The following is a 27,568-nucleotide window of genomic DNA, read 5'->3' as shown; positions in this document are numbered from 1 at the left end:
CCACCCAGGACAGACAGACTATAAATGACAGGCAGGGAGAAGATCACTGATATATTTATCTCTGGACCAGAGAGAAAAGAAAGAAGAAAAAAGCGGTAAACACACTTCCGAACCATGCACTTGGTTCAGCACTCTGTAAAGGCAGTAACAAACCAGTCGGCGTCACCTAAGACCCAGCATAATAAACTAACAGGGAACAAAGCTTGGGCAACATACTGTTCTCTTGCTTCTGGATCCATTTTTTCATCATTCTTTTTAATCAAGTTCCAGAATTTTCTTAGCTTAGGTGTCTTTTTTAATTCTAATTCCAATCGTGCCTGAAAGAACAGTAAGATATTAAATCACCAGTGACCTCACAGCTGACAAGCATGAAGATGAGATCAACAATTGGTTTCCTAATCTATGAAGGCCATACAGAGCAATGGGATAAAACCTGAAAACTAAGAAACTAACAACTATATTTTTAAAAACTGTTCAATTCTAAAACTAGGTAACAGGAACACTAAGACAAAAGAAACTGCCTTTCTAGTCAAGATTTTAAGCTCAATAGCCATTTAAATTCCTTTCTTATTTCTAAAATTAATTTCATTGTGAAAAATATGAACATTAACACTTATGAGCAAAAATAACTGAAGTTTGAAAAATGAGTCTGAAACAATGAACATAAAACAGATATTACAAGTAAACAAGATAATGTCCACATCCCCATATTCTTTCTTATGGCACCTACAGTTTTTAACTTACTATTAATTATTATATGTCTGCTTTCACTCCCATCAACTGGTACCTGTGAATGAGCTTGCATATCTAAGTGTCTGCAAAATCACTTGCACGCAGGAAATGGAGTACTGAATAACATATTATAGTTTTAACTGTACTCACTAAGATCTGTTAATCTGACTTTGATACCAGTAAGTATTTCTAATAAGGACCTGATAAAAAATGAAGTCATCAATGTTAAATAAGATCCATACCTTCTCCTATAGCTTTTTGTATATTCCAATTCAGGAAAATAAAAATTCAATTCTGCACTGAGTTTCATCCAAAGACATAAGAATAAACCATATTTTGCTAAATTAAGGCCCTCCTATACAAGCTCAATAGATATTACCTTATTTCACCTTACAATACTAAAATTAGGTAAAATATATATATTAACTTGCAAATAAAAAATTTAAAACTAAAAAACTAGCTCTGGCTGATGTGACTCAGTGGATTGAGTGCCGGCCTGCAAACCAAAGGTTCACTAGTTTGACTCGCAGTCCAGGGCACATGCCTGGGTTGTGGGCCAGGTCCCCACTAGGGGGCATGCGAGAGGCAACCACACATTGACATTTCTCTTCCTCTCTTTCTCCCTCCTTTCCCCTCTCTAAGAATAAATAAATAAAATCTTAAAAAAAGAAACCCTAAAAAACTACATTTATGATTGAATTAATGCACAGCAAATAGATAATTTCTTTTAAGTAGGATAGAGGATTTTTAGCTACTATTTTATATTAAAGCTACATAGTCTAACACCACACATTACACTTATAATACAAGTTTCTGAAATTAGGTACTTACAGGCTGTAAGCCCATCCACATTGGGAGGGAGATAAGCTGCTGTACTTGACTTCGTATCAAATCTACTTCCTGTTTAAAACACGAAGAAAACAAGTTTATAAATAGCACCAGCATTTTAACCTAAGTCTTTACATATGCCTTTTAAAGTTCTGGAGGAACGGGGGTGTGGGGGTGGAATATGCCACCAATACTTCCGAATTAATGATACTATAATATTAAGAAGTTCAATATTTTAAAAGATATAATCAATCCTCATTATTTGCAAATTCTGCATTCAGGAATTCATCTCCTTGCAGAAACGTATTTGTAACCCCAAATTCAATACTCCTCACACTTTCACAGCCATTCACAACTCATAGCAGTGAAAACTGAACTGCCCAACACGCACATTTTCGCCTTCTTGTTTCAGCTCTTCTATAAAGGAGTGTCATGGTCCATTGCAGGGGTGTCAAACTCACTTTCACCGGCAGCCACATCAGCCTTGCAGTTGCCTTCAAAGGGCCGAATGTCATTGTAGGACTGTGTAAATGTACAGTCCTAACATTGAACAGTTAAGTCCTAACTCCTTAACAGTTAAGCAAGAGCTTGGCGCTGCTGCCTGCTAGAAGTGAGGTGCCAGGCTGGTTAAAACAAGGTGAGAGGCTGGGTTTGGCCTGCCGGCCTTGTGTTTGCCACCTGTGGTCTGTTTAGTGCCACTTTTTCACATTTTTGTGCTTTCTGTTGGTGGCTTTGTTATTTAAAATGTCCTGCAACCACAGGGCTGAAGTGTTGGCTAATGCGCCCAGGCTCAAGGAGGCTGTGATGTGCCTTACCATGAAAACGTGTATTACCCAAGGTTTGTTCAGATGTAAACTGTAGCACCGTTTGCCATGGGTTCAACATTAATGAATCAACTGTATATGTTACATAGTGTCTTTAAACAGAAATACATATAAAAAAAGAGTATGTATTGATTGGTTGATGAATATGTTGTTAACTAGCAAGGCCTGCTGATCCTAATAATCCTGTATTATTCCTTAGGAGCGATGGTTGAGTTTTGGCTAAGTCAGTGTCCACAGCTTTAAAGAACTACCTCAGTTAAAGAGCATTGACAGTAAACTGAAAAAAAAAAGGGGGGGCGGGGATTTCAGTAAGCTAGCTTTTAAGTTCATTAAACCTAGCACCAAACTAATACTAATTAAATCTGGTTTCTGTTCAATTTTTGATAAGGAATCACATCTATCTAAATTTATATTTGCTTTGTTTAGTCAATATTAAAGTGTAATAGTGACATTCGATAGGGCGTCATAACCCTATTTTTATGCGTGTACAGGTCCACGTGAGGCAGTCCACGGAACAGCCACCCCCTCTATGGACACACTCAGTTGTCAGGGTAAGAAACCACCTCGCGCACGCCCCTGCAGGGCCTAAGTGAACTACCAATTCAGAAGCACTTTCCTTTAAATAAATAGGTACATACACTCAGATAACCACAGTAGGGAAGCACAAATAAAATATTAATTATTGTGAATATTTAATTTTTTAGAAGATAATCTTAGGAAGGATTAGAGATGTATCACATCAACCCAAGAGATTTTCAAAGATCATCCCCAGGTGCCCCTGTTCTGTCAACTCAACGCGGCTCTCCCGCCGACCTGCCAGCCCGGGTGCGCCGGGTGACCGAAGGGCACGAGACTGTTCTGGTGTGCAGCTCACAGCACGGACCTCATTACTCAGAGTTCCTATTAACAGGACTCTCCGCTGTTCTACCTTGGAGAATTTCCGTTCTCATTATCATTTTTCTTAGAGTCTAACAGAAAAAAGGAGAGAGCAAGTCCAGATCTATTAAAAAGCAAACAGGTCTTATAAAATGGTTTATTAAGAAGTGGCTGAAATTAGGCTCTTTGCATTATCCTCATTCCCCACTACTATGAAATGAAGAGTTGGCTACAGAGGTAATTTCATCTACATTCAACGTAAAAGAACAAGAAAACCTGAAAGTTCTCCCAAAAGATAAAGTAGAATTACCAAACTATTGAAGCAATGATCAAGAAAAAGCAGTAAGACGGTCTGCTCGTGCAGTGAAAATGCACCATCAGTTTCGGCCAACGCGGCTTTCAAGATGCACTTGAAAAAGAACGGGAAGTGGTCCGGCTTCTTCTTGAAAGTCTGAAAGAGAAAAAAATAAAACATTCATTTTGAAGTGGCTTGCTCACCTCTTTTTCTCCCTTAAACAAGCCCTGGTAGACTTTCAGATCATCAAAATGGTCTTTATGATATACAAACTGATCAGGCCATTCTCTGAATCAAGACTTTCCCTCTCCTTTCCCATTATAAAATAGTTAGAAGCAACTCCAAAAAATTCCTAAGATCTCTCAATGAGATACAAGGCCCGAATATTAGTCTGGGCTCTAACCTGCCATAAAGTGTAGTAACTTAATGAATGTTTGACACAAGTGACCATGGTTTTATCTTAAAGAGTCTACCACTTTTCCACTTAGAAACCATCCCCTCAAAAGAGATGACAAGTGCCCCTGCCTCTTCTTCATTTAAAAAAGAATGACTGAAAGGGGAGAAACTCTGGATGAGCTGACCATTTTGTGGTGCCTAAGGAACTCTACATTTGAACCCGTACCGACCCTGTCTCCATGACACTACGCACAAAGAAAATGCCAGTCTGTCAGAAATTCCAAAGGGGAAAACAGATCCCAAGTCAGAGGCAGAGACAACTGAAATCCTAATACAAACATGTGTCTTGACTTTGGAAACACTATTGTACACACGCAGAGCTACAAACATGCACCTGCACTTCCAGGTGGGAAACAAGGCTCTGCAAAGTATTAGCTCATCTGAGCACCACCTGTTGGCACCAATTAATATAAACTTCCCTTCGTCTGACGTGAAGGTCTGTGTAATCGATGTCATTCTTTGTTTCAAGCACAAACCAGAAAAATAACTCCACATTCATAATTTTTTAATTAATAGTACATTAGTTTTGAGAAAGTATTGAAACTAAGTAAAACCTAGTATTATTTTTCATATATCTATTCCTTATCTCAACATCTACTTTGTTATTGGGTAAAGTTCTGTTCTAAAAGCATTATTTATTACCAGTAAAAAGTTCTGCTATTTTGTAATGAATGACTTAAGTGAGCACAGTACAAAGTCACTTAAATCTGTTACCTCCCACGCAGGGACATTTTCTCTGAACTTCTCATTCACCATACAGCAGATCGACATTAAATAGGCCTTGCTGGACACTTCTGGAGAGTAATTCATCCAGAGGTAATTTTCAAGATACTGGCTGTGAAGAGTGAAAGGCACAGAATACTTCATTAGTTGGTAACACTTGTAATGCTATCCACTTGAAAAGGCATAACTATTTGTAACTCTCTAAAAACATTCTGAATACGTGTAATTATACTTTGAGAATCCTTCACAAATTAGCTGTAATTTAGGTCATTGCTACCTACTACAAACTTATGTATAGCAAATTCAGTTTTGGACAATGAGAGTCTTATATTTTAAACAGAAAGACATCAAAAGTTTCTGACATGTGATTATCACCATCAGAACACTAGATACTCCCTTATCTAAGCCTCTCTGAGAGTAAAAAGTAAAAATACCTACTAATAAATGTCAACTCTTAATATCAAATATAAACAAAATGGTAAGATGGGCAATTTCAAAGATAAATGTACTAGAAAAGTTACACTAACTCCTATTAGAACCAAGTGACTTCCAGAAACTAATAAAGATAACAAAGAGTCTTTGTAATATTTAATTTATAAGGTATTCAACAGGAGTCAGTTTTTAAGATAACTGGCATTTTCCCCTTAAGGATGCCAAAATTCTTATTTTAAGACCTTGGTGAAAATATGTCTTAAACAAATCACATATTTCTAATTTACAAAACATAACTTAGTCATTTCTTATTATTCAGGATAGTTGTAAGCATTAATTATTGTACTGAAATGCACTATAGAGCACTAATAAATTAAAAAGCAGGAATTTTTGTTCCTGCTTTATTCACATGCATAATGTTTCAATCACTTATACATGCACGTGCACATACATGTGGTAAGTGCATAACACAGGCGTGTTTCAGATTCTGCTATGTGCTATAATTTTTCCACTACTTCTATGCTTCAAAGGTCTGCTCACAGTGGTATTTCCATGAGTCTATCTCTAGCAATCCTCTTGCTTAACTTGCGAGGACCTAAGAAATTGGATAAGTAATATTTTACTCAAAATAATGGCCAAAAGCCTCCAAGTTACAGACTAGCATGCTCTTCCACAAATAAAATGCATGAAGATCCATTTCATTTTTTTCCCCTGAATTATGTCCCTTAGAACTTCTGTTAGCAACAGCCTATTAATGTTAATGTGTCTGGAGTATCTTTACTCCGTGAATGTTTAGCTAGCTACAGAATTCTTTCTAGGCTGACAGTTATGTTTTTTATTATTCATCTCACTTACTATCTTCTCTATTACTACAATTGAGAATTTTACATTCAATCTATTTGCCTTCTTCCCCTTTGAGTAGATTTTTTTCCTTCCGCAAATCTCAAGCTCTTCACTCTTTGCTGCTCTGCAGTTGCTCTGTTCAAAATCTGCATCCACACATAAAAATTACACACAAGTTCCTGAAAGGTAACAACCCAGTGTCTCAGTTACCGAAAACTGTTCACTGTCACTGGTGCCTCAATCTGTTCTGTTGCTTTCTCCTTCAGTCCCTGCAACACTCCTGGTGTCTGACATTTGCCGGAACCATAGAATTTGTCCCAATTGTATATCAGCATCCTCTCAATTTTTTCTGTCTTCTTAAAAGATGGCATAATATGGTGGAAAGGGCATATTAATTAAGAGCCAGATGGGTCCGATTTCTAGCCTAGGTATTCTCCACTATAAGATAAGGAAGGTCTTACTGGGGTTATTTAGACCTGAAATGAGATCAAGTATTCAATAACAACACAGTACTTAGGATACAGCCAGCAGTCAGCTTACTAGTTAACTCACAACTACAAACTTTAATTTCTCTCTGTAAAAAGGATAAGAACACTTACTTCATGCCACTGTGTGTGTATAGGGAGGAACAGAGGCTAATACAGAGGCTCTGACCTCTGATGCAGACTAAACCTCAAGGTATTGCAGAAAGCAGAACAACAAGTTTTGGTGTCAGACTGTGGCATCCCAGCTTTGCCAATTTCTTAACTGCACCATCTTCCACAGATAACTTAATCTCTCTGATCTCAGTTTCTTTCTCTACTAAATGGAGAGCATAATACTGACCTTGCAGGATTGCTATGAGAGCTCTGTATGTAAAATATTTAACACTGTGCCTACCTAGTAAAGACAAGTATTCAATAAACTGTAATATTACTATCATCAACAACAATCCTGGCTTTTATTGCCAGCCTATGGGCCATACTTGGTTGAAATATAACCTAATCTACCTTCATGATCTAAAAGTTATACATTCTCTTTAGTCTGAAATATTTATAAGTAGCTAGATCAGAACAAGGCTGCCTTGGTAATAACAACTTAGCTTGGAAGGAAAAAAGGGATACAGAATGAACACCAATTTATTCACACTGATCACAGGGGAACTAAGTTCAGAAACTGCTCAGCACACACTATCTTAATTAGTGAGAAACAAATCAAAATACAAGTTATACTGACAAGGGGGCATCATCTTCGAAAACAAAGGTTTTATACACATGCTCCAAAATAGGCAAATCACAAAAATATGAATCTTAAGAAATTTAGAATTTTTAAACCATTTACAGAAATGTACAGAAAACTTAGCTAAAAGTTATATCATGTTGTCATCTTTAACTTCATCAAAGTAAAGAGCTTTAACTCACCTAAACTCCAAGAGCATTATTTTTCTGATAGCAAACCTAAAAATATAAAAATAAACAAAAGTATTTAAATAGAAAATATAAACATTTGAGTTATTAATGCAGATGTATTTTCAAATCTTGTTTTATTAACGACTCACATATCAGAATAATCATATTTAGATGTGCACTGATGAATGGTAATTTTGCTTTTATACTTCCTAATTTGCATTTTGTTTTTAGAGTAGTTTATTTTTAAAAATTGCCTAAGAACAATAACAAGCAAAATCTTACCTACTTACGTAAGAAACAAAATCAGCAACACAACATACTGAGACATAATACAAAGATTCACAGCCAAATGATTTTAATCAAAACACAAATGTTCATTTCACCACGGCCAGGTAGCTCAGCTGGTCAGAGCACTGTCCTCATACACCAAGGCTGCTGGTTTGTTCCCCGGTCAGGACACACACAAAAATCAATCAGTGAATGCATGTGTTGTTGGAAAAACAAATAGAACTCTCTCTCTTTCTCTCTGTCTCACCCTTCTCTAAAATCCAAAAATGTTTAAAAATAAAAAAAACATAAATGTTCATTAATATTCATAATATTGGATTGAAACTTCCAAATGCTAGCTTGTCTTAATTTCTTAAAAGTGACCAATATATTTTAATTTAAGATTCAAGTGGACACATTCTGCCTAAGTCATGACTTTCTATAAGCATAAGAGACACATGTATACATGTTGCAAACACGGAAATCAGACTTTTCACATGCTGTGTAGTCTTACAGTAAGTCTGAAATATTACAAAATTGTGGAGGGAATTCCCTATATCTCTCTTTATTATCTTTTTTTAAATAGAAGCATTTCATTTCATACTAATAAACCACGCTGTAGTTACAGGGCATCTATAAATGCAAGTCCAAACATCTACTTACTTAGTTTTATCGTTTTGTACATTAGAAAGAGAGTAGCCAGATCAGAACAGTACCACTGTTTAATCGCCTCTAGCTCTAAAACTTAAATGCTTTATGAATTTATAATGTCCTAAGAGACCATTATCCTGTAAAAATCTTGTTCCACTGATTTCTAATCTCTTAAATAGTTTCACTAAGTAAGTAACATCACAGAATTTCGGTGAGAAAGAAATGAAGGTTTTTATTGTACAAAAAAAGGCAGAAAGAGATAACAACACTGCCACGGTCCCGGCTCCTCCACCCAGCCAGTCCACGGAGGGGAGGCACCGCGTCCGAGACGCACTCCAGATCGCCAGTTGCGGGCATTTCACTTTAACTGCATGTTGGACACCAGAGTTCACTCAGTGCCCACTTTGCACATAACTGCAGCCTCACATGGGCAGCCACAAATAGGTCCTCACTGATGAAAGGAAGAAAACCTTGCCTTATGAGATGGACAGATTCGCACCGCACCCTAGTCATAACTCAGCATTACCGTCAAACACTCAAGGACGGACTCAGTCTCCTCAGTACAAAAGAAGTAGAGTGCCTGGTGACTGCGGAAATGAAAAATCGGTCCTGACAGGTCAAGGTAAAGCAAATAATAATAATAATAATAATAATAATAATGGAAAAGACTCAATTTCTCTTCTAGCAATCTGGTGGTCTTCATTAAGTTTAGTTTTACGCTTCTGTCAACAATCTTTCTGAGATGGAGGTAAGAGCTTAACGAAAGGCGAGCATATAAGATACTAAAATGGGTCTAGGACTAGACATCATGCCAGAAGACACATAAAGATAAGAACAAAAAGTCAGAAGTAACAATGACAAATGTAAGTAATTTAAAGAATTTTGGGATTTTTTTTAAGTCACCAGTATTTACTGAGAGCATGCTTTATGCTTCACTCTGTGTCAATGGTTTAACATGAATTTCATGAAACCCTCCTAAATTGGGGTAGTTTGTGTACAATGAATTAGGTCCATTAACTGTACTGTTAACTGGCTCATTAGGTTTGAAGGAAGGTGTGGAGGGGACCATGCAAAGGGAACTTCTGCTGCTGCTGTCACTCTCCCCTGTTCCTTCCTTGGGATATGGTTGTGTGAACACGAGGTCTGAAGCTGTGGAAGCCCCCTTGCGACCACACAGGGAAAGTCAAAAACGCAAAACAAAACAACAAACAAACAAAACAACCACAAAACCTGCTAAACGGCTGAGCAGGGCCCTGACATTATAAACTTCTGGTCTACCTACTTCCAGATTTATTGTTAAAGAGACAATTACAAAAGAGTAATTGTGAGCAAAAGAAGCCAGCCACAAAAGATTATATACCGTGTGATTCTACTTATTTGAAGCTCAAAAACATGCAACACTGCCCTGGCTGGTGTAGCTCAGTGGATTGAGCACGGGCCTGCGAACCATACAATCACAGTTCGATTCCCAGTCAGGGCACATGCCTGGGTTGCAGGCCAGTTCCCAGCAGGGGACTCACGAGAGGCAACCATACATGATATTTCTCTCCTCCTCTCCTTCCCTTTCCCTCTAAAGATAAATAAATAAAATCTTTAAAAACAACATGCAAAACTGAATTATACTGTTCATATTTGCACACTTACATATTCGAATGGTAAAGAGAAGGGGCATGCAAGGGTTTCTGGGATGCTGACAATTTTTTTTAACTTTGGTGGTGGTTATTAACTATAATAATTTAGAAAGTTATATGCTGCCTTTTTGTGCCCTTTTCTGTAACATTTCACAGTAAAAAGTTTTAAACATTTTGAATAAAAATACATGTAAACACTGGCAAAAGTAAACTGTTCTATAACAATCGTCACCCATTTTTTCATATAAAAACCACTTGGATGAACTCGAAACAGGATTAATAATCATGCCAAAGCGTGCTGGTTCAGCATCCGCAAGGGCAAAGAACTCTGTCCTACTTAAGAACAGTGCACCGAATAAGAGTCGGGGATAAAAATTTAATACCTGGCTCTGCCTCTTACTACTAGGAAGCATCCTGGGCTAGTTACTTGACCTCTGTGTACCTCTATATGTTTCCTCCCTCACATCAGTAAAATGAAGGCAACAGTGACTACCACAGGGTTGTGGTAAGGATAAATAAGCTACTATGTGCAAGGTGCTCAGAACAGAATCTGGCAGATAAAAAGCACTCAAGGAGTAACAATTATTTTTAATACTGTAAAATAAAAAAATATATTAAGACAAGCCTGCCAAATTTGATAATGACAAGGATGGCAAACTGAATCAATTGTATAATATATCATATGTTAGAGGGGTCATTAGGCAATATGGTATTTTAAGATCTAATTCTGAGATCCTAAAAATGATCATTTGTACCACAAGAATGTTAAGAACTGACTGATTTAATTCCCAGATGCCTCTTAGGGACATAGGGCTGATATTCCAAAAATGAGTATTACAAGAACCCTAATTTATAATATTAAGAGTGCCTTAGGGCTATAGGCTGCCTATTTTGATGGAAACAAATGAATAAATCTAACATCTAGCCATTCCCCAATACTAAAGGTGGTATCAGCACACAACATAGCCACAGAGCTTCTACATGGCACTGGTCTAAAAATAATTATTTAAATTTTTAACATCCAGTATAGTTTGTAGATATAAACAGTTTGTGTTTATACGGTTTGTGTTATAAAGGTGCGTTTAACTTTTTGAACTTTGAGACTTGAGGGTAGAATGCAATCATTTCACTTGTATTCAAATATTTAAAATGGTACAAGATGAGAATGTAGCTGTTAAAGTGCCCTGATAAATCTAAGTGAGACCACCTAATGATGGGTACTTTCAGCAATTTAGAAATAATGCACCCAAGGTTACATAATTTAAAAATCGCTGGCAGCTTTTCATTATGCAAAAATTATCTTTGAGGAACAAAAGTTCAAATAAAACAAAAAACACAAGCAATTACTATCCACTGGATTGAAAGCCTGTTTTAAAAAGAGGCAGAGAACTAGTTCTGAAAGTTCAAGACGACTTTCAGATGGGTAAATCCATAATGTACAAGAAAAAAGGATCCTAGCATTTATCTCCCTGCTCATCTTTAGTTAAGTTTCCTCAGGCAATTTCATCCATAGTCACCCTCAGACCAACAAGTCATATATTATATATCGGGTCTGTCCTGAAAAAGTGTAGCCATTGCTAATATAACGAGAATGATTTGCCTGACATCGATGTAACCTGGCAGTCAAGGAGAGTGGACTGGAATGTGTGAACAATGACGACTTCACTGTAGTAGTCAGTGGGGGCAGTAGACACCGATGAGTGAGCATGTGTATTGTGTGTCCCTTACACTCAAAATGACTGGGCCAGTGGAGCAATGAATCTGCATCAAATTTTGCATCAAGCTTGAAGGCTTTTGGGGATGATGCCATGAGTGACTGGCAGCTTCATCATAACATGCCCGCTCATGCATCACATCTCATGCAGTTTTTTTGAGAAACATCAAATCATCCAGGTGACTCAGTCCCCCTACAGCCCATATTTGATGCCCTGTGATTCCTGGCTTTTCCCAAAACCAAAATCACCTTTGATAAGGGAGAGGTTTCAGACCACTGATGAGATTCAGAAAAATACAACGGGGCAGCTAATGGCAACTGGGAGAACTATGTGAGCTTCCAAAATGCCTACTTTGAAGGGGACTGAGATGGCATTGTCCCATGTACAGTTTTCTTCTATCTTGTATCTTTTTCAACAAATATCTCTATTTGTCATATTACATGGCTGGATACCTCCTGGACATACCTCATGTATCTGCTCAAATGTCATAGCTTCAGAAGATTTTTGCCTGATCATTCAATCCAAAGGGCACCCTTTATCACTAAGTTCTAACCACACTTTATTTTAATTCATAGCATTGACTACCTGTTGATATTACATATCTATGTATTTTTTGTATCTAGACAACTATTAGAAGATAATCTCCTTAACTTGAGACTTTACCGTATTCATTGTTGTATTCTTAACATTGAAAAGGAGACCCAAGCATTGGAAGTGAACAGACAGGAAAAAGAGATAAAAGGAATCCAAATTAAAAAGGAGAACGGATGCCACTGTTTGCAGATGATATGATAGCATAAATAGAAAATCCAACAGACTCCACCAAAAAAACCACTCAACCTATAAGTGAATTTAGCAAAATAGTGGGATACAAAGTCAATATTCAGGAATCAAAGGTATTTTTGTATATCAACAATGAAATATCAGAAACAGAAGTCAGGGGAAAATCCCATTTGCTATAGCAACAAGAAAAAGTACCTAGGAATAAACCTAAACAAGGAGGTAAAAGACCTGTACTCAGAAAACTACACAACACTGAAGAAAGAAATTAAAGAAGACACAAATAAATGTAAGCATGTACCATGTTCATGGAAGATTTAACATGGATTGGAAGATTTAACATCATCAAAAGGTCCATACTACTGTGGGGGCAACTTTGCCAACAAGTACCCCCCGTCCGCCACGGATGAAAGTAACACTAGTAAGACATGATCTGCTTGGGGAGGAGAGGTGGCAATTCCACTGCTGGGATTATACCCTAAGAATCCTGAGACACCAACTCGGAAGAACCTACAAAACTCAATGTTCACAGCAGCACAATTTACAATAGCCAAGTGTTGGAATCAACCTATGTGCCCATCAGTAAATGAATGGATTAAAAACTATAGTACATTTACACAATGGAATTCTATGCAGCAGAAAGAAGGAAGGAGCTCCTACCCTTTGAGACAGCGTGGATGGATCTGGAAAGCATTATGCTAAGTGAAACAAACCAGGTGGTAAAAGACAAATACCATATGATCTCACCTGTAAGTGGAACCTAAACAACAAGACAAACAAGGGAGCAAAATACAGCTAGAGACACTAAAACAAAAAACTGACAGTACCTAGTAAGAGAGGGGGGAGTGGACAACGGGGTGGATGGAGAGAGGAGGGGTCATCGAGGAACACGTATAAAGGACACATGGACAGAGCCAAGCACGGGTAGGATCAAGGGTGGCAAGTGGGGACGGGAATAGCCGGGGGGTGGGGGTACCCCAGTGAGTGGAAGGGGGAAATGGAGACAGCTATATGTGAACAACAATAAAAAAATTCAGTTTTACTGGAAAAAAAATAAAGTTAATGTAAAAGTTAAAGAAAAGGAGGTTGATACAAAGAGAGCTCAACCCAGTCGTCTCTCCTGCACTCTACGCCTGGATGCTCAGCTGCTTATTATGCATGTCAACCTGCACGGCTTGTTAGCATCAAAAATTCAACATTTCCAAAAGTGAACTAATGATCTACAACCAATCCCACCCGAACAACAATAAACAAGGTTGGTAATGGCACCAATAATCACCTAGCAACCTAAGCCCCAAACTTTGGAGTCGCCACTGATCCCTCCCTTTTCCTCACCCACCACATCCAACCACCAACCATCTCTTCACTCCTCTCTCAAACTGGCGACTCCTCTCCATCCCAACTTTCCACACTCATCCGAGCCATCACTATCTCAAACCTAACTACTATAATATTCACCTAATAACTTCCTGCCTCTTCCCCCTCCAAATTTTCTAAAAATATTACCATTGTGCTTACACCTTCATTGGCTTCCCTTTACTCTTCAGGGGAAAAAAAAGAATTATGTAACATGGTCTTTGGGCCTGCCTTCTTCTCCTACGGGCTTGCCAAACAATTATTACAATGAAACAACTAGTCTCTTATTTCGGTATTGCCACGGTTTTACCTTTACAATATTGAGCAAAATTTACCTCATAAGACTCAAACACATAATAAATATCAAATCTGAGATTGTATAAGTTTTGTGACATTCATAATATAAGTCATTCTATTTCATTTTCAGTCAGTTATAGTTCTAAAATAATTACTGGGCATACATGTCTATAGATGCAGACACAGAAATATACCCAAGATACACTGGGGTTTTTTGGGGGTCTCTGTTTTTGGCATGATACCAAATGGTATATAGACTATAAACTCTTCCTTATTTAAAAAAATCTGGAGTGGCAGTGGACTGGAATAAACACACATGCACACGAATAAATAAAATGAAGGCTAAGAATGGGAAAGAAGTTTTATTGAAACTTTCCTCATTCTCTATATTGTGCAAAGTAATTTTTATTTTTCATTATTTATTTATACATTATGTATAAATGCACTTATTATTTTGTACTAGTTTTACCTTTTAAACTTTTAAAAAAGATTAATCAAATGGTTTAAAAATTAACTGAAATGAAATTTTAAAATGTCCATATTTACTCTGTCACATTCCTTCAAAAATAAAATAAACCATTATGGTTCTTCAGCACCTAGCTTAAATTTTTTCTAGTCACCATTTTCCTGATGACCAAGCCAGAAAAGAAAAAACAAAATTCTAAGTTATGATCATATTTAGTCAAGAAGTTGTGATAAGATCCAAGTTAGTACAATCTAACCCTTATATATAAACGTTCAAGTCATTCCTACCTTGATTTGACAATTTCTTTCTCATATATATCTTCAATGACCTGGTATTAAAAATACAAAAATGTTAACAATCTCAAAAAACTTTTTCCAGACCCTAAATAGTTTCCAGTTACTGAGATTACACATAATTTGGTTTTAGAAAGCTATTAAATATTACTACCACTGAAATAATACTTGAGATTTTCTACAATCCCATTATATTCCTCTAAATGGGAAATAAAGAAAACAAAATAACCCCTGGCTGGTGTAGCTCAGTGGATTGAGCACGGGCCTGCGAACCAGACAATTGCGGTTCGATCCCCAGTCAGGGCACATGCCTGGGTTGCAGGCCAGTTCCTGGCAGGGGACCCACGATAGGGAACCATACATTGATGTTTCTCTCCCTCTCTCCTTCCCTTCCCCTCTAAAGATAAATAAATAAAATCTTAAAAAAAAAGAAAACAAAATAGCAGAAAAACATAAATAAGAAAATATATCTACATACAAGAGTCCTAGAAACAATCATTAAAAGGATGTGTTCGAACCTAGGTGTCCTTTGATGGATGACTAAATTTTTAAAAATGTGGTACACAATGAAAAACTACTTAGTGATAGGAAGAAATAAAATACTTCCATTGGTGACAATATGGATTAATTTGAGAGTATCATGTTACGACGGTAAATAAGTCAGATAGATAAGGACAAGAACCACATGATTTCACTTCCCTGTGGGATATAAAACAGAAGCCAACAAACAAAAAAACTCATAGATATAGACAACAGTATGATGGTTACCAGAAGGAGAGGGGCATGGGGCGAGGCCAACGAGGGTAAAGGGGGTTCAATACCTGGTGATGGGAGGAGACTAGGCTTTGGGTGTTCTGCACAGAGCAGTACACAGATCACATACTACAGAACTGTACACTTGGAACTTATATAATTTTATTAATGAATGTGACTCCAATGAACTTAATTTAAAAACGAGGCATTTGCATTATTTCTAGGGAAAACAAAAGTTCGTAAGATCAGGTTATTTTAAAAAAACTTAATTTTAAAGTTATTTTTAAAAACTTTAAATATTATCACACTCCATCTAAGAGTCCTAACAATGTGCTTTCAAAAGCTAGAAAGAAAATAAATTAAAAGTATAAAGATATAATAGAAGCAAATGTTAATTTGTAACAGTTTTCCAAATATATATGAGAGGGCCTCAGAATTTCCATTTATTTAGGTTAGGGTGGACAGGATGGTATGATTGCTGAGTTGGCCAAAAAGTTCATTTAGTTTTTTCTGTAAAACAAGACACATTTTTCATTTTTACCAGTAACTTTATTGATTTATTTATTTTGAGTATGTCAACTATTTCCCTTGTGGTATAATGTTGATTGTTATCAGTAATGTCTCCATTTGATCGCTATCAACTTCAACTGGTCTACCCGACCGTGGAGCATCGTCCAGTGAGAAATCTCCAACATGAAATTTCACAAACCACTTTTGACATGTTCAATCAGTCACAGCACCTTCTCCGTACACTGCACAAATGTTTTTTTTTGCATTTGTTATGTTTTTCCCTTTCCTGAAATCGTAAAGCACAATATGCTGAAAATGTCACTTATTTTCTTCCATCTTCAATATTAAAATGGCTATACAAAAATTCAGTGATTTTGATGTTTTTTTAAATGCATGCTGATATGACAGCTGTCACAATGTAATCTTACAAAATTGTTTTGAATGAAGTTAAAGGCAACTAGCACTACTAGAGCCACCAAATGGAAAAAAAACAAATAAACTTTTTAGCCAACCCAATACTTAAGAATTTAGGCTTTGGAGTTGGAAGCCTGGCTCCCAATCTAGAAAAAGAATTTTTCTTTTCTTTTCTTTTATTTTATTTTAATTTATCTTTAGAGGGGAAGGGAAGGAGAGGAGAGAAACATCAATGTATGGTTGCCTCTCGTGAGTCCGCTGCTGGGAACTGGCCTGCAACCCAGGCATGTGCCTTGACTGGGAATCGAACCACAATCGTCTGGTTCGCAGGCCCGTGCTCAATCCACTGAGCTATACCAGCCAGGGCTTAGAAAAAGAATTTAATAATACAAAATATCCCATGGGATTGCTATAAATAAGACAACACATGTAAAAATTTTAGTATAACTCCTGGTACATGGTGAGCCTTTAGTAGGTATCAGCAGAAGTAACAGTACTAGTGATAATAGAAAAATAACAAAACAAAATGCTACTATAAAATTATGAAGTCCTTTAACATGGTAAGATACAATATTATTTTATGGTAACTGTAATGTCTTTTAACTGCTGAAAGTATACTTGTTAAATAAATGTGAGTGTTAGAGGAAAACAGGCAAACAAGTCTTGTTCCATTTATGAAATATTTTGTTACAGCATTTCTTTTTATCAAAATTCAAATTAAATAATAAAATGAAGGACATAATCTTCCTTCAATACCAACAGTACAGTTCTTCTAAACAGGCACATATAGGTTCATCTAGAATTATTGTTAACTTTATTCTGTAAAACAATCTGGAGAAAAATTTAATTTCTAAAAACCTTAATATAATTAGGTTCAATTCAATACAAGATGTTTTTTGTTATTAATGAAAAATGTTCCTAGGAACCCCAAACCCAAGATCTACAAGCATAACACGTATACAAACAGCATATAACAAGAGAAAACAACCCTGTTAATAATTAAGATTATGCATGTCATGTTTATTAATATCCTCCTGATGAATAAAATGGAATTGCTAACAAACCAAAATACATTTATAGACAAAACCTTTAAGCTCAATATAAGAAATTTTGGGTTAAGTCTGACTAAGGATTCCCTAAACAGCTCCATTCACTTTACAGCAGCAAAGCTTAAAGCAGGTCTTGATTGCTTGTGAAATGGCATGTAGTATGTTCAGCTCCTTTCATTTACAGACCTCTCTTTAGGAACTTATTTCAATGAGACTTAATTCTACATTTAAGAATTTCTTCCTTTCATTCATTTGCAATTGCATCGCCTGGGCCACAAACCCATCCCTCTCCTGACTACTGCTGACCCTCGGTCATATGTCCCTACGTTCAACAACCCCCACCCCTTCAGTCGTCACTAAAGATCGTTATCACGGTTCATCAACCTAAATGTAAAAGGAAACAACAGATTCCATTCTAAATAAACTGTCACAATCGTAGAAAAATTTCTCTATATTTACCAAGATTTTCATTACATTGTCTTTTATAATAATAATAAATTAAAAACAATCTTACACAGGAAAATCCACACACATTTTAAAAGCTTCAAGGCAATTCAACAATAGGATACTAGAGATTATCCGAGTAGTTATTTTTCTTTATGTATACCTTCCTTCCATTTTTTCCGAATTTTCTAACATGAATACTTATCAGTTTGATAATTAGAAAATGATAGTTTTAACTTTTAAAAAAATTCTGAAAGCTTTGGTTGAATTACCTCTTAAAAAGATACAAAGAGCATACCTATTGAAAAAGAAGGTTGCAAAGCAAAAATACTTACCTTTATATCAAAAGGTGATTTTTTCTTGATATGGGGAGCCCAGTATTTACACGCTAACTGCAAAAGTAAAGAGTGAAAACAGTAAGTAACAGGGTCGTGCCACCACAGAGCTAAAAGACTGAGATTACTCAGTGCCAAGCTGTTTCTTAACAGGGCACTGGGGACGCGGGGGACCAGAGTCCTCTACCTTCTCAGAGAACTCTCCGGGCTTGCACTTCAGTTGACATCCTTTGCCACGACCCACTGGATGCCACTAATGCCCTGCCCTGCAACCTGCCACTGTGATTTTTAAAAACCTAACACACTTTTTAACCATCCATATGGGAACAACGGAGCAAAGTTTAAGACTATGGCCAAATACCTTTAGCACAGAGATAAGGAAAGCCAGATAGGGGCAGATTAGGGGAGCTGCCGAGATTACAATTTGCTAACAGCTGAATCAGTTTCAAAAACCAGAATCAAAATCTTTGGGAATGTTAATTTGTAAAATAAATCTTTAAGTGAGCAGTGCACACTCATACACACCTAAACAAAACCTTAAAAAACTGTAGTCTCTCAGTGTATCATTACAGAGAATGAGAGGTGGTAGGTAGAAAAAAGGTTAATCTGAAGTGTCTGTTACATCGGAGGCACTCAAACCGCAGCTGATGAACAGACGAATGAAATAAAATCTGAAATGTCATCTCTTCTATGAGGCTTCCCATGAGCCCTTCTACCCCACCTAACGGCGATCTATTGGTTCTTCCTATTTAGTCATTTGATTGCTTAGCTACCCTCCCTGCCCACCTAATGTCTCCTCTGCTACTACAGCTGCACACGTACCGTGGTCAGCACTCATGAAAGGCCTCGCCAGCAGTGAGGACGTCGGCCCTGAGGAAGTCTCAAGAACATCACAGTAATGGCCCACTCATATGATACTCACCCAAATTATCAATCACCCTCCAACCGAAAAGAAAATATACTTCACCCCCAATTATTCTGTGGCATCCTCACTTCCTCATTCTGTTCCCTATGGGCATCAGACCATGAAGAGAACTGAATCTGATCTATTTCCTGGGATTCAGGGACCTCCAAATAAATATGCAAATCCTATCTTCTGATCCCACTGCTTACTGCACACCTCTACTTCATTAAAGATATAGCAAACATTTGTTAAGCATCTATCACGTCTTTTTTTTCGGAGTTTCTCCTTTCTCTTGGGGTCCAGCCTGTGACTTTTCAGACACCTCTCCCTCCAGGAATACACCGCCCTCTTCCACACTCTACTCTCATGCAAGATAGAAACTCTCCACTCTCCACTCTCCACTCAGGGCCGCAATGACGGCACAAATTGTTCAAAACAAATCCGACCGAAGGACAAAAAGGAAAAACAAAGTAGCATAAAAAAATCAGGTCAAAGTTCAGATATCTAATCTTAAAACTAAGACTTACACCTACATCTCCTTTATCCAATAATACTTAAAAAGCACCTTCTCTGGTCAGGTGTGCCTGGGGGAAGGGGAGGGGAGGAGGGAGGGAGGAGGAGAAGGAAGAGGGCTGCTTGATGTCCTCTCTACCCAGAAAACCCATTTCCCCACCTTCCTATTTATGTTTCCAAGTTCATCTCAAACGGAACTTTCTCAATAAGAAAATTCTCTCTGGAAATTCTTTCCTTAGACAAATATAATCATTTTCAACTTTGTTCTCAAAGCACTTCCCTCACATCGTTATCCTGGCATGTATCACACTGAACTATGATGAGTTCTGTAAGTCTCCATTCACACACTGAGTACTCCCTGAAGGCAAGGGCCATATCTGATTCACCTCTGCAGTTTAGGGAGCCCAAGACAGTTATCTGTGAAACCTTAAGCATTACTGTTTCTATCACGGCCAAAGATTTCTGAGAATGTTTACCTTCCACTATATCCAATGTCCCGGTACATTTATTCATTAATTCGCTCATTCTTTCAGCAAAATACTTATGTATCGCACAAGGTGTCCTAACACAGTGCTGGGTGCTGCACTACCAGGGGAATAAAAGACACAGTCCCAAGCTTCAGCTCTGACAGTCGAAGCAGAATACAATAAATATCTCATGTTTACAAACAACATTCTGGAGGACATCCCAGTCAGGCCTACAGTTTGAAATACCATCGTGGGTGGTTACCTTCCAAATTTATATTCAAACCCAGATCTTCCCAACGTGCTCTAGACTCACTTATTCAACAGCCTCCTCAACATTTTCAACTGAATGTCTACAGGCACCTCGTCCTTAACACGGACAAAACAGAAATCTTGCCACTCCCACTAAACCCTCCCTTTTCCCAGTCTTCCCTATAACAGTACATGTCCAAATTATTCACCCAATTGTTCAAACTATGCTCAGCGTGTCTCTTCCTCCATCCCTCCAATCACTCATCATCAAATCTGACTGCCCCAGTTTCAATGTGTCGGTCAGCTTCAGTCTTTACCACAGAGGCCACCACCTCTTACCTGGACTAAGGGGTAACCCTACTACTACTTTTGTTCTCCTACCCTCACCCAGTTTCAGCACATTAGCCACAGTGACCTTACTATCTTCCTAAAAAAAACTGCCACTAGATTGCAATCAAAAGCTACTATATTTAGAATAAAATCCAAACTTCAAACCTCAGCCTCCAAAACTATTTGTGACTCTGGCCCCCACACACTTGCTCTGTGCCTTCATCCTCACTCTCCCTCTCATGTCTTCTCTTTGCTATCCTGGCTTTCTGGACCTTCACACAGAAAGACCATTTGCACTTCCCATTCCTCTTCTGCTCTTCCCAAAACTGGCTGGTTTCCACCCCCCCCCCCCATTCAGATCTTAGCTCAAATGTGACCTCAGAGAGGACTTTCCTGGCTGCCTTTTCTTAGACATCACCCAGTCCCTGTCACAACACCTTGTTCCATTTTCCTGACAGCACTTACTGCTGTCTAAAACTATTCTGTTTGTTTGTCTGGCTCATCCCTGTGAAATACAAACTCCACGAGAAAAGGAAACTAAACAACTTTCACCACAAAAATGCAAGTATATGGAAAATGGAAGATCTAATCTAATCTAAATTGTCAGAAAGAGCCTCTCCAGAGTAATGAAGATGAAAGATAGAGAATCAAAGTAATGGAGGGGGTGCAGACGAGGATTTCAAGCACAGGTGATGATGGTGAAAGGCCAGAAGTTAAAGATAGCAAGGTACATTCAAATACATGCTGTTCAGTGTGGCTAAAGCACAGAGTCAAACAGGGAGACAAACTCAGGCTGGATCACACAACAGTCTTGAAGATTCAGGTCATTAACTTATGGGCACTGAATTACATTTGTGTCAAGCCACTCTGACAGCAACAGGAAGAATGGGCTGGAGCACGGCAAGAGGAAAGAAGGCAAGTTAGGATGTCTAGGTACAGGTAGCAGTCAAGGGCAACCTGGCTTGGAGTGGAGAGGTGTGGCGATGCAGACGGATGGAAGAGATTATTAAGAATGTAGTAGTTATGCGGGGGTTAAAGGAAGAGGAAAAGTCAAATGATTCCAAGGCTTCTGCCCAGGCCAACCCTAGGAGACAGGGACTAGCAAGCAGGTAGGTTAACAAAGTTCAGCACTGAGCTCTGTGCAATCTCATCCAATACCCAAAGCAACAAATAAGAATTACGAATGTTGCCCGGGGCTACAAAATTGTGTTTCCCTATTCAAAGCCAACCGCGCGGTTCACAATGCAACAAGGTAAACAGATTCTAAATAAAGATTCTCAAACTACGGGACTACTCTCTTCACAGAGGCGCAAGTTCTCATCACTCTACTCAAAAATCTAGGTTACCCTACGGCTCAGAAAAAAAGCCTATTCCTTTCTCAACCATCAGTTCAGCGTCACCTGTGCTACGAAACATTCTTGCCAGTTTAAGGTAGACTGGGGTGAAGCCATCTCTCCCACGACCGACTCTAATACAGCAAGCCCGCAACCTAGCTTTCTCTTTAGGTCTGCCTTCCCTGGAACGTGAACTCCTCGGGGCAGGAAGGCCCCTCTCCCCATGACAGCACCTGGCACCTCCTCATCCTTCACACACACCGGACTCGCCCAATCGCACCTGGGTCACGAACTCCGCGTTGATCTGGGACACCGTGGGGGCCACGATTTTCTTTGGCTGCGCTGGAGCCGCCATGGCAGCACTCTCCTTCTGCTCCAGGGTTGAAGATAGGGCGTCTTCGAGCAACAGAGAATGCGATGCACTTTCCCAGAGAGGCGGCCGCGTCCACCTAACCCCACAAAACAAGAACCCTCGGCCCCGATCTTCTCAGCCTTCCGAGTCCCGCAAGGAACGAGTACAGCAGCCGCACATTCCCCCGGAAGCCGCCGGGAACAAGGCCGGAAGCCTGCGAAGCGTTGGGGCTGGGCTAGAGAGGCCAGGGCGTCCGCCTGCTCAGCAGGCTCCCTCTAGCGGGAGACTGGGAGAAAACACCCGCCACGCGACGGAGTCCCAGTGCGGGGTCTTGTAGGTGTGTTAGGTGAGGGTTTCTCTAGGAGCGGTGGCGGCGCGGCGCGGCCCGGGGCAGCCCGGGGCGGGGTTGGGGGACGTAAAGGTTCTTGCAACCCTGAAGGAAACAGACGGAGAATGGGGGGCTTAGTTTTAACTATTTTTAACAGATTCATGGATATTTAAGTGGACATACAATGAACTGCACATATTTAGAATAAAATTTGATCAGTTTTCATCCGTGAAAACATCACCAAAATAATGATAATAAGTATATCTAATGTCCCTAAACCTTTTCTCGTGCCCTGTTCCAATCCATCCCTATCACAAGTCCTACCCGCCCATTCTCAGGCAATCACTGATCTGCTCTGTGTCTGCAGTTGTATAGATTAGTTACTTTATATAGATTTTTGTATAAATGAAACAATATAGTAGGTACCGTTTTTCTTCTTTTTTCACTCAGCATAATGATTTGAGATTCATCCATGTGCATGCATGTGTTATTAGTTTATTCCTTTTTATAGCTGAGTATCCTATTTAACAAACATACCACAGTTTGTTAAACTGTTCATCTGTGGATAAACATTTGGATTGTTTCCAGTTTTTGACTATTATAAATAAAGCTGCTATGAGCATTTGTGTATATATGTCTTAATATAAATATATACTTTCTTTCTTCTTAAGTAAATACCTAAAAGTGAAATGACTGGAGCATATGGTAGGTATATGGTTGACTTTTAAAGAAACTGCCAGTTTTCCAAAGTAGTTGTATCATTTTACATTTACACCAGTAACAGATGAGAATTCCAGTTACTCCTCTTCCTCACCAACACTTAGTATGTCAGTCTTTTACATGATAGCCATCATTTTTTTTAGATTTTATTTATTTATCTTTGAAGGGGATGGGAAGGAGTGAGGGAGAGAAATATCAATGTATGTTTGCCTCTCATGTGTCCCCTGCTGGGAACTGGCCTGCAACCCAGGCATATACCTTGACTGGGATACATGATAGCCATCTTAATAGTTATGTGCTCTATCTCATTGTGGCTTTAATTTGTATTTTCCTAGTAACTAATGACATCGAAAATCTATTTATGTGCTTATTTGCCACCCGTAGTGCTCTTTGGGAAAACCCCTGTTTAGATTTTTTGCCCATTTTTACATTGGATTTCTTGTTTTTTTGATTTTTGTTATTGAGTTTGAATACACACCTGTACTGTTCTCAAATCCACACATAAATTAACGTGTATCTCTGGTAAACTTTCCCTGGATAAATACAGGCAAGAAACTGGCAGCACTGCCTCTAGGGAGGAGGGACTGGAGAAGGGGAGGAGAGGAGTGAGGAAAGACTTACTTTACATTTACAGCATTTTTAACTTTTGAATGTTACAACATTTATAGCCTATTTGAAAGTAAGAAGATGTGAAAGAAAAAAAGTGTCTGTCGATGTGGAAATTAATTGTGGAGTCCTCTTTCTTGCTACATGTTATTACATAAAGTCTGATAGAACTAGAAATGAAAATTTGCATGATCACTATTTTAGATGCAACAGATTTTGAATATTTCAATTTTTGAAAATTGAAATTTTATTTACAGATGTATCTATAATATGAGAGAGATAAAATAAGATTTTATGAGTAGCTTTTGTGATGAGTTTTGAAGTAGACAACATTTCGATGAGGAAACACAGCAGGGACACTCTTTCTAGAATAGTCACAGCACAGATAAAGAAAGCAGGCCACGCTCTGGGGATGTTAGGTTAGGAATCATCGATAAGGCTTCACCTGTCAAAGGCCTGGGAAGCTGGGAAAAGGGGACTGCGTTTACTGTGGGAGGCAATGGGAAACCATTGATCTGAGATCTACTTTTGGAAGATGCCTTTTCAGTAGCATATAGATGGGTTAGAGTAGGTAACCCGGGATGGGAGTACCAGTTGGGAGGCCGTTGCAAACCTAAGACAAAAGCACAGAAAGCCTAAATTGGGGTTCTGGCAATAAAAAGGAAGGGGAAGGAATAAACGTGGAAAAACACTGGAAAGATAGAACAAAAAGAATTTCATTCTAAGTAATTGAAAGAATAGTGGGGCCGGAAAGCACAGTAGAAGAGACGGAGGGTAGAGCAGGTTTTAAAAGGAGGCGATTTTATTCTCTACGGAGGAACAGCCTGAGGTAGCAGGAAGCGATCCAGGTGGTGATGAGCAGGGTTTTCCTTTCTTTTTTTAAAAACCAATTTTTTATTAAATTCATAATTTATCTTATAATTTGTAGCCAAGAGAATATTAAGCAAATAAGCTTCAGGTCATATGCAGCTTTCTGGTGATCTGTTTAAGAGGTCCTAATTTATAATACCTATGACAAAATGCAGTATCATAATATCTTTCTCATTTTCGATAGTCCCCCCGCCCCACTCCTTTATTTTCCTATCATTTCTCTCAGCCAAGTTTTTGACTGATGGGTTTGGACATTGTAAAACTATACAATGTGTCCTTTATGATTTTTTCTTTTATTTTTACAAGACTTCTATAATCTGTTTTCTTAATAAGGAAGGGAAAAAGCAAAAGAAGCATGTAATCAAGAAGAGATTCAAATCCATGATTATCAATAGTGTGAAATGTTTCAAAGAAAGCTAAAAGGACAACTTAAAAAACTCCACAGATTTGGCAATTAGGAAACCATTGGTGACCATTACTAGTTGAGATTTTTTGTTGTAAGAAAAAAATATGATTCAAATTTGGCTTTAAGATCAAGGCATTGGGGGTGTCTAACCTGGGGCCTGTGGGCTGCATGCAGCCCAGGATGGCTATGAATGCGAACCAACACAAAATCGTAATTTACTTAAAACATTATGAGGGTTTTTTTGTGATTATATGTCGCAATGTATTTAGCGTGTGGCCCAAGATAACCCTTCTTCCTCCGGTGTGTCCCAGAGATGCAAAAGGTTGGACACCCCTGGTCGAGACAGGTTAGGCTTCAGGCATTTTGATGGGCTTCCAGCTCCATTTCTCAATGATTCTTTTTGCTCGGCTGCCCCTGTCTCTCCTACCCCACCCTGCTCTGTTTGATCATCTCACCAGACAGCATCTGTCAAAATTAGAGAAAGCTTCTCTGCACCCACTTTTCTCTCCTCAATCATGAGGTTTCACTCTGATCAACTTAGGTCAGTGCTCACTCCTGAGCTAACTACTGTAGCCAAGGTAACGCTGGATGTTGACTGGCTTAGACTTCGTTTACCCATTTCTGAATGGTCGTGATGAAAAGGGAGATATGGACATTTTGATAGTCTTAAATGATAATGACCTGTTGCTGAAGCTGCAAGTGAGGTTCGTCCTAACCAGACTCCTCGGCTGATCCACAGTGAAGGCGAGATGCCGTGGTTGGAAGTAGCAATGCCTGCTACAACGATCATCCACAGAGCAGCTCCCAAGAGGTGGCGAGGGAAATCTCTAGGTGACAAAGGGCTAAGCAGTTCGTGAGGTAAGAGGCAATGAGCAAGTAGGTGCACAGTGAATTTTCAACAACTTTGTCTATAAAAGAGAACAAAATAAAACAATTACCAGAATAACAGGTTGTTTGTCCCAACCGCTTTCTCTTTTTAAGCTAGATGCAGTGGGAATCATCGACTATCAAATCTTCCCTTCTTTCCGAATACGACCTCAGATTTGACCGGTGTCCGTATCACTTTCAGGTAATCATGTACCCAAAGAAAGGCAGCTGAGCCTGGCTCCAGCTCCAGGTAATTCTATCTCCCCCATCAGTGGTTGGCTCAGGAATGTGCCTGTGAAGCAATTCTGGCAGCTGAGAGGCCGTGTTTACTGCAGGCTTCTGGGCAAGTTGTTCTTTACTCTCCTGAGAGTTTCTGGATCTCTTTCGCAAGGTGTCCTACCCTACCCCTCATAGAGGAAGTATATGGTCCTGACTGGGAACAAAGCATGCAAAAACCATAAGGGAAATGTCCTTGTCATTGTGAAAGGCAGAGCAGAGGAAAGGAACCAGAGTCAACTCAACTGTATTATTTAACAACCCAGAGCTTGCCTGGGCGCTAGAATTCAAGTTCTGTAAGCTAATAAAGGTGCCTGCTGCTAGAGCAGTTTGAGTCAATTGTTCTGTGAGTTACAGCCAAAAATCATCACAACAGAATAGGATACACTGTTTCTTTCCTGGGCAGAGGGGAAGGAACCAATGGAGAGGGAAAATGTAAGCTTACAAAACAACAACAACAACAACAATGAAGGGACTATTGAAAATATTCCTTGTACCAAAAGACATAAGGAAAACCTAGCTTCAGAAAGTGGAGGAAAATTATTATTCCAGGATATATGGTGGGAGAAGGAAGGCATAAAGGTAAAAGGACATTGTAGGGTAAGGAAGGGGAAAGGTTTGAGAGTACGTATTGGGTTGGATTTGATCTCAACATGTTAGAAAGCAAACTCATTCCAAGAGTAAATGAAAACCTCTACATGAAGTTATAGACTTATGGAGAATGTTAAGAGTTTGTAAGAATGGCTCCATTTGTTTTTTCCTCCGTACATTCAGTATATATTTGAGGATATCATCATGTACAAACAAGATGTACAGAAAGCGTTTTAAACTGTGTATATAAAACATAAAAGATGCATCCCCTTGCGTTCCGGAGCACACAGTGTAGCTCGGTGGTTTTCAAAGTGCAGTCTCAATGCAGCAGCAACAGCTAACCTGTAGAAATGCGAATTCTCAAGCCCGGTCTGACACGGAACGGAAACCTCTGAGC

The 27,568-nt window shown here is 38.7% G+C and overlaps 1 protein-coding gene across 2 annotated transcripts in view; it reads right to left on the bottom strand.

Annotated features, from left to right (window-relative positions):
• Positions 1-22,706, bottom strand: part of AQR (aquarius intron-binding spliceosomal factor) — a 92,031-nt gene extending 69,325 nt beyond the window's left edge. For both annotated transcript variants that reach the window (XM_037056126.1, XM_037056127.1), the window contains exons 1-8: positions 22,436-22,706; positions 18,359-18,415; positions 14,848-14,888; positions 7,410-7,445; positions 4,726-4,846; positions 3,571-3,711; positions 1,564-1,632; positions 217-317 (exon numbers count right to left, since the gene is read on the bottom strand). In XM_037056126.1, the coding sequence (XP_036912021.1) occupies positions 217-317; positions 1,564-1,632; positions 3,571-3,711; positions 4,726-4,846; positions 7,410-7,445; positions 14,848-14,888; positions 18,359-18,415; positions 22,436-22,510 (641 nt within the window). In that variant the 5' untranslated portion in view covers positions 22,511-22,706. The remainder of the gene's footprint in view (positions 1-216; positions 318-1,563; positions 1,633-3,570; positions 3,712-4,725; positions 4,847-7,409; positions 7,446-14,847; positions 14,889-18,358; positions 18,416-22,435) is intronic.
• Between the last annotated feature and the right edge of the window lie 4,862 nt (positions 22,707-27,568).

This window comes from Sturnira hondurensis, unplaced genomic scaffold (genome assembly GCF_014824575.4).
Source record: "Sturnira hondurensis isolate 20B ecotype Veracruz unplaced genomic scaffold, ASM1482457v3 Scaffold0008782, whole genome shotgun sequence".
Lineage (NCBI taxonomy): Eukaryota > Metazoa > Chordata > Mammalia > Chiroptera > Phyllostomidae > Sturnira > Sturnira hondurensis.
The sequence above is the reverse complement of the archived record's forward strand: the minus strand, read 5'-3'. Positions and strand labels throughout refer to the sequence as shown.